The sequence below is a fragment of the Macrobrachium rosenbergii genome, chromosome 3, assembly GCF_040412425.1.
Source record: "Macrobrachium rosenbergii isolate ZJJX-2024 chromosome 3, ASM4041242v1, whole genome shotgun sequence".
Lineage (NCBI taxonomy): Eukaryota > Metazoa > Arthropoda > Malacostraca > Decapoda > Palaemonidae > Macrobrachium > Macrobrachium rosenbergii.
This window is the reverse complement of record NC_089743.1, coordinates 87117255-87125038: the sequence shown is the minus strand read 5'-3', so window position 1 is coordinate 87125038 and position 7784 is coordinate 87117255. Positions and strand designations below refer to the sequence as shown.

General features: G+C 36.7%; 1 protein-coding gene across 2 annotated transcripts; it reads left to right on the top strand.

The window, feature by feature from the left end:
- The first annotated feature begins 743 nt into the window (after positions 1-743).
- On the top strand, positions 744-5546 carry LOC136826743 (uncharacterized). 2 transcript variants are annotated; one of them, XM_067084154.1, is made up of 7 exons: positions 744-903; positions 2050-2091; positions 2709-2800; positions 3061-3142; positions 3692-3851; positions 4443-4513; positions 4684-5546. In XM_067084154.1, the coding sequence occupies exons 2-7, from the start codon at positions 2056-2058 to the stop codon at positions 5329-5331; spliced, it is 1089 nt and encodes a 362-aa protein (XP_066940255.1). In that variant the 5' UTR covers positions 744-903; positions 2050-2055; the 3' UTR covers positions 5332-5546. The 2 variants fall into 2 exon arrangements, with proteins under 2 accessions (XP_066940255.1, XP_066940262.1); XM_067084161.1 differs by having other exon boundaries at positions 769-903; positions 4446-4513.
- Positions 5547-7784: the final 2238 nt, after the last annotated feature.

Genomic DNA, 7784 nt, shown 5'->3' with positions numbered 1-7784 from the left:
TATATATATATATATATATATATATATATATATATATATATATATATATGTATGTATATTAGCTTTATCACACACAATTGTTCTGCATTAGTAGAATTGCTAACAGGACCTATATAACTTGATGGTATCTAATGGAGTATTTATTCAGAAAAAAGTTAAAAGCTTTTAACTTTTCTGAAAAAAAAATACTCCATTAGATCCCATCCAGTTTGGATGAGGTCCTTGTTAGTAATATATATATATATATATATATATATATATATATATATATATATATATATATATTTATATATTTATAATATGTATATATATTTATATATATATATATATATATATATATATATATATATATATGTACATCACATTAATCGTGTTAGCATTCAATAAGACGGGATGGATTGAATACATGTGTGTGTGCATTTGTGTGTGTGTGTGTGTGTGTGTGTGTGTGTGTAGCCTACTTGCGGGTCTTTAGTGCCTGTTTTCACATTTTCAAAAAAAAAAAGGGGGAAATTTATTGAATGGTTCAGTTTAGCTTATTCAAAGATTCTTTTTTTTAATAATATATCTATCACATCTTCGCTCCATAAATCTACAATTTGCATCACGTGTATTTTCGCTTCCAGCGGTTTACTTCTCTAGCAAATTTTGAATTTCGTGACTTTGGGTTGATGACGTCACAACCAAGGACGCCAAAGCCAATATCTAGTGTAAGGGTCTTCTCTGTATTTTCTAGTGTCCTTGTCAGTCCCGTTTTATTTACTTTGGTATGAATTTCAGTCGATCTGTTACCTGTGGTGTACTCTCTCGTGCCGCTTGTTATCTGGAACTTAAGTGCTTCTATGATTTGCATGGTTCTACATTTTGGAATTCTCTTCATTCGCACGCTCAACGTTTGTGTCGGTGAGTGACCTTGATTTATGTAATCAAAATACAACGCCGTGTGTCCTTTTCGTTGAGTGTGGGCGATGTAGGTGCCAAAAGATCTGCGGGGATGTGACCTTTCCTTTCGATGTTTACCCCTGAGATTGGACTACTAATATTTTTGAAACGGCCCCGAGGTATATAGTAATATTGTATTTTAAGTCTGTGCGGCTTCGATTATTTCCCTGACCTGGTTTTGACTAAATTTTGAGCGTAAAACATGTCTTCTGAAGTTTTGAGACACTTTAACCCCTTTGATTTGATTTAATCATATGTGTGCGTGTACTTATGGATTTACTTGCGGATCTTTGGTCTCGACAAAATTTTCCTAAAAATTTACTTTCTCTAGCAGATGATCGATCTTTGATCCTCAACAAAATTTTCCTATAGTGGAATTGTCTAAAATGCAAAGTTACTAAGTTTTTTCGGAGTTTTAATTTGTTTTAAAAAGTAATTCAGATTAGAACATTTTTAGAAAATGGAGTTAATACAATTGGTTAGATTGTCTCAAAACTTTGACAGGTGAACTTTCGTCCAAACGTTTTGATAAGTGGAAAATGTATTTAATTTTCGCTGCTGTGAAGCTGTAATTCTGTGTTAAGCTGTGGAAAATCCCTCGGGTTTGTGTGATTTGACTCCGCATTTTGTCTTTCAACATTTATCGGGCGTGTGTAGTGTTACAATCTGACTTTTCAGCGCGAAGCTGACATGGGCCAGTGAAATTAAACCAGTAAAATTTATTAAAATGCTGTGGAGATTCATCTCAAAGTACCTCGACTTTAAATTGCTCTAGCCCTTCTGTAAAGGTTTCGCTAGTCAGTCGCCCTTCGCCGCCCCCAACCAAATTAGTATGCATTACTATGGATTGAGAAGTAATGGGAACTAAAATTAAGAAAAATTACCTTTTTAGGGTTTTTGACGGTGTACATATTTATTTTGAAGTGCCCAAATGGGTTAATTTTTTTTTTGACACTAACGTTGAACTTTCCCGAAAGTTTTATTTTAACTTTAGCAATCTTAGGGTCAATATTTTTAATAAATTACTTGAGGTAGTAGCAGTCGAAGGGGAGCCTAAAAGTAGGAATTTATTTAACAAAGCGTTAACAACCTATAACTTTAATTCAGGTAAAGATGTTTGGCGGTTACGACACGCAGGAGAGGAGGAGGGTGAGTACTGTACGCTTCTTGGTGTTCCTTTGTTCTTGGTTTTTCTTTGTACTGTTGCTTCAAACCAGTTTCGGTCTGGTGCGTTAAATTTACCCTTGAGTTGGTGCGAGAAGTTTGCTGTAATTACTAGTGTGATGCCCCAGTGTCGTGAATTTTCCTTTGGAATCCATCTGAAATATCCTAACACTGGAGTTGTTTAATGAAATCATACCAAAGAATGAGTATTTTAGTAAGGAATATCTTTAATAATTAATTTTTTTAATTTATAATTTTTAAACCAAAAAACAAATGGCAATATATTTCCTTTAAATTAGGATACTATGTACAAAACTGCTTAATATATAATTGTAATTTAACTGTTGACCTGTGCATCATCAGATGTGAATAGTAATAGCGTTTTCACCTTCTGACGTTCAAGTAGGACCTTGACGACAAGCTTGTTTAACTGAAGCATCCTTGCAGCTGTAGAGTATCATGCAGGGTATCACAGCATCAAGGATTATTTAAATATTTTCTGATATCATAGCTAGAAGCTTCTGTAAATTGTGAAAAATTGTGATGGTGGTTAAAATGAATATTTTTTGCACTAAATCATGTTTATGATTTTCCTTGTGCAGAGTATGTCATACTTGTCAACAAATGACAAGTGGAGGCCACGAAGTGCTTCAACAGGAGTCCTTGAACTTTCTCCAGTTAGCAACTTTTACAGGTATGTTCCAGGTTACAAAAATTAAATAAACATTGATTTTGGCTTAATTTGAGACTAGTAAGTTTAGTGAAAGTAAATCACTGGTGTGCTGAAATTCTAAGATAAAATGGAGTTGTTATATTTAACAATATGAACAATGTTCTGGAATTTCTCAACCTTTAAAAAGTAGTTTATTTCAAGTTTTATTTGGAGAATTGTTTTGGAAGCTAAAGAAACTTCCAAGACCTGAATTTCAATGTTTCATTTTTCAACCCCAACAGCCAGAGAGGTCCAGCAACACCATGTTTTGTCAGTCCAAGGATGGCGTTTTCAACACAGTTCAACTATGATTCTCCTATACAGGCAAGTGTTCAACAGACTATTTGTCATGCAATAATTTAAGCGAGGCTTTTCATGCACAATTCCAATATAATTTTAAGCTTGAACCAGGAACGTAGTGAAAGCAGAGGGCTTGGAAAAAAAAATTGATATAGCCAAACTTTTAAGACGGCCAAAATTTCTCCAGTACTATTAGATCTGGTCTTGATATAAAGTTAATTATAGAATCCCTTTGAAAGGGGAAGATTATTAAAGTGGTGGACCATATCCCTTACAAGGGAAAGCTCGCATTGTTTAAGTATCAAAACATGAAGCCACAGTTGTAAATGATGGAACTTGAGGTACGAGACATCCCAGTTGTGCCATATTAGGGGTCCATAGGTGAACAGTTGAAGAAAATCTTCAAAAATACTCTGCACACTAATCTAAATTTCAGGAAGGTGCTCATATGAACACTGTGGCCCATAAGAGTGGTTGACACTACCTTGGTTGCGTCAAGTGGCCCCACTTCGTGTAATCTTACGAAGTTCATAAATCTAGACCAATAGTTAAATTAATATCGCTCCTTTTTAGGTCTTGACTAGTAGTTCACCAGGAGTGTTCAGGCCGATGTCTGTCCCGAGGATACCTGGACGTTACTCGCTGAAGAGGCTTCCCCTTAAATGTAAAGCACTGCTAACAGTTACACTGTTGTCCTTGGCTATGTGCTTGTATCTTCTCCGGACCTCGATTGGTATGTATAATTTGTGAGGCTTTAGGTCATCTTAAGAGTACATTGGCCTTAGTTTTCAGCTGAGGGTTGTATTAAGAATTCAACTTAAGTTTTATTTAAGTGAATATCTAATGGGTGTGTTGGCTGAATATCTAATGGGTGTGTTGGCTGAATATCTAATGGGTGTGTTGGCTGAATATCTAATGGGTGTGTTGGCTGAATATCTAATGGGTCTGTTGGCTGAATATCTAATGGGTGTGTTGGCTGAATATCTAATGGGGGTGTTGGCTGAATATCTAATGGGTGTGTTGGTTGAATATCTAATGGGTGTGTTGGTTGAATATCTAATGGGTGTGTTGGTTGAATATCTAATGGGTGTGTTGGTTGAATATCTAATGGGTGTGTTGGTTGAATATCTAATGGGTGTGTTGGTTGAATATCTAATGGTGTGTTGGTTGAATATCCACTGGGTGTGTTAGTTGAATATCTAATGGGTGTTAGTTTGAATATCTAATGGGTGTGTTGGTTGAATATCTAATGGGGGTGTTGGCTGAATATCTAATGGGGGTGTTGGCTGAATATCTAATGGGGGTGTTGGTTATCTATTTTCAGTAGACGAAAGTATAGACTGCAATCTTTCGGGCACTTGTGATGACCAGTCTCATGAACACAATAGTTTGGAGGTAAGTCTCTGCAAATAACTTCATTTGGCAAATCACTTCATTTATAATGTGCAGTAATTTTTACTGGTCAGTTTTTAATCTGAGATTTCATCATTGAACAGTTGCAGTTTTTTATATATTGACATATTGACCTGAAGTATTCTCATTTCTTACGTCTCCAAATTTTCCAGAGATTTGTTCGTGCTGTCACAGGGCCAGGCCCGAATCCTCACTCACTGTCAGGAGATTTGGACAACCCTGAGATAGGCAGCCACGAAGCTCACGAAATTTATCAAGGATCAGAGTGGGCAGATTCTAGCCAGCAGATTTCTGGTAATGGCAACAGAGTAGCGGTCATTGTCGGCAACCATGTTGATCTCCCAGAGGAGAGTATAGGTCATAATACTGGTGAATATGCTACAGGGGAACCTCTTAGGAACGTAGGACACGAGTGGTCTTCTCTTGATGGGAATAGTCAGCCTGGTCACATTTCTTCACTCGAAAGTGCTCCTTTGGCTCAATTACCTCCAAATACTCCTGCAGAAACCATGAAGGAGTTTGAGGAGTATCTTTCACAAGGAATGCATGGGGAACTTAAACGAGATGGCCACCTTTTTATTCAGGAACCCCAAATGGCCCACGGGAATCAACATTATGGTCCTCACTGGGGCGAGGTTCCTCCCCCACACTACCAAGGAGATTCGGGCAACAGAATGGGTCAGATGCAGTTTGGTTACAGAGAATCAAATGACCACCGTCAGCCTCGACACAGCATGGAGAACCTAAGGATGGACAGGCTGCCTCCAGGTGTTAATCCTAACAGATATTTTGACTTGTGAAAAAACCCTTATTTATTTGGAGCAAAAGCTTTTTAGTGTTCAGTTTTAACTATTTAAAGCTTAGGTCTTAAATCTTAGCAGACAGCAGACAGCCAATAAACCTTTTTACTAACTAAACAGCTTGCGTGAATTTGGTGCTAAAAATGTCAATTTTATAAAGGGCTAAATTATTTTTAATATTTTAAATACGGAAGAATAAACTTGTCTTAAATTAAGTTTTTTTTTTCTATCTATACTGAGCTGGTTACACTAATTGGCTTGCACTAATTTGGTTTCATGATGCTTTGGTGTTTTTTGTAGTGGTTTTTTTTTAGTATAAAAATCTGCATGGACAAACTCTTACTCCAGGGGAAATGTTAACAAATAAAAAAAAACTGGGGACCCAGAAGTACTTAAGGCATTATTTTGTGAAGATATTAGCCTTATCTCTAAGGTAGGAAGCTTGAAGATGATTAAACCTGTCTGGTTGAATTTCATTTCTGGAGTTGGGAAAAACAAGGTGTGAGATCTGGCAAGTCAATATACTAGTACATTAATTTCTAGCAGAATATTTTTACATGAAAGATTACTTAATGGTGGGGGTGGCAATCCATCGACCTGATGGCAAAAGAACCTGCTGAAATTCCTCTAGGATTAACCAACTACAGAGTTTGTCATCCACCCCCACCCAAGAATTGAGGCAAAATGTCTTTTTAAACCCCTGTCCACACTGGCGGGCACTGCCCGACGGGCAAACACTGCTCCCGTAACCCGTTCCACTATACTGACCTATTGAGTATGGAGCCAGAACGATGCGATTGTCTGGTAACACTGCTTCGGAAGCAAGAGAAAATACGAGGAGCTGGAAGTGCCCGACGGGCATGCCCACTACTGTGGACTAGGCCATTATTAAGTAATAATGTCTTGAGTGAACAGATCGGAAAATACTATAATTTCTCCAATGGCTTGACTTGCATGTGTATCTCTTAACAAAACTTGTTGCGTTAGTGCAGAATGTTGGATATGTAACTGGAAAGACAAATATCTAATGATGCCAGTTAAATTGGCACTATTTTAAATATATTTTAAGAGGCTAGGGTGAGGGGATCAAAGGATATGGGCTTGCTATACTTAAAAAAAAAATAGTACATTTTTCATTAGTAGGGAAACTGAGGCAGAAAATCCAGGTCTTTCCTTTAAATTACTCGAACGATAAAGTTTGGTTTGGCCAGATCTCCCTAAAATCAAGGACGTGAGTGGCGTCGTCTTGATTAAATGTTACGGCATGTCTAGACGAGGCGGGCCTGCATGTCAATAACGTGTAAACCAGCGAAATTGCCTTGCCCGTGTTAGGCGAAATCACCAATCGGTGCCCGGTGATTTGAGGCTAGTACTGGAGGGCCCATAGAATAAAAAAAATAGACTATATTATCATAGATCTTTTTAAAGTATACAAGTAAATAAAGCAAAGCCAAGCGAAGCCTATAGATTAGTTAACAGGATCTTAGAAAAATAAGCAAATTAACGTTAGCAAATGCCTTATCAATTTGAATATATAAATACAAAATATAGCATGTGATTTTTTGGAATTAATTTGCATCTGATCAAAAGCATTGTACCCAAATTAGAGTAAGATATTTTTTTTGTTTTAACTGACTGGAGAAACAGAGCTGAAGAACCCTAGAAGCAGAGAGACTAAGAACTCCAATATATTTTTTCCCTTTATATATTCCTCTGAGTTTTTTTTTTTTTGTTGAAAAAAAAATACTGACCCTGGAGAAACAGGAGCTGAAAAACTCCATTATATTATTTTCCCCATTTATATATCTCTAAGTAGGTGCTTTACCTGTCAATGAAATTCAGTTTTGGTTTTATACACAGAATATTTCTTGCATGCAAGCGTTTATAGTATGAATGAACGGTTATAATTGTGTATAAACATATGTACAAATATACATATTTCTTATAGTTTTCAGTAATCTCAAGATTGCGACTGAATGACAAATATTTTTGGACTGATCTTCTTCCTAGACATATGACTTCTACCAAGGCAAGAAAGACGTAACACGTAAAAGTATTCCTGTTTAATTCGGCCTTGGATCAGCCATGTTTTTTTTTTTTAAGTCGTTTGCCGAAATGTCTACTGTTTTTAAGAAATAAAAGATAAAGCTGAAGCTGTTCCTTTGGCAATATTGGTTCATACGAATTCCAGTCTGTCGTCTCTCTCTCTCTCTCTCTCACATAGATCGTTTGTTATTGTTACTCAATTTCTGTTCGAATTCCCGTTCATTTCTCTCTCTCTCTCAGCTGCTAGAAATCTCAGCGTTGCCTCCAATCGAGGCTCAGCTGTTGCGCTGTGTCGCTGCAGCAAACAGTTCTTTTGAAACCTTTTGAGTTATTTTGAAAAGTTGGATAGTGAAAGACACTCGTATATAGCGGGACTCTCGTCATCTGTCTTACCGATCATCTTTTGT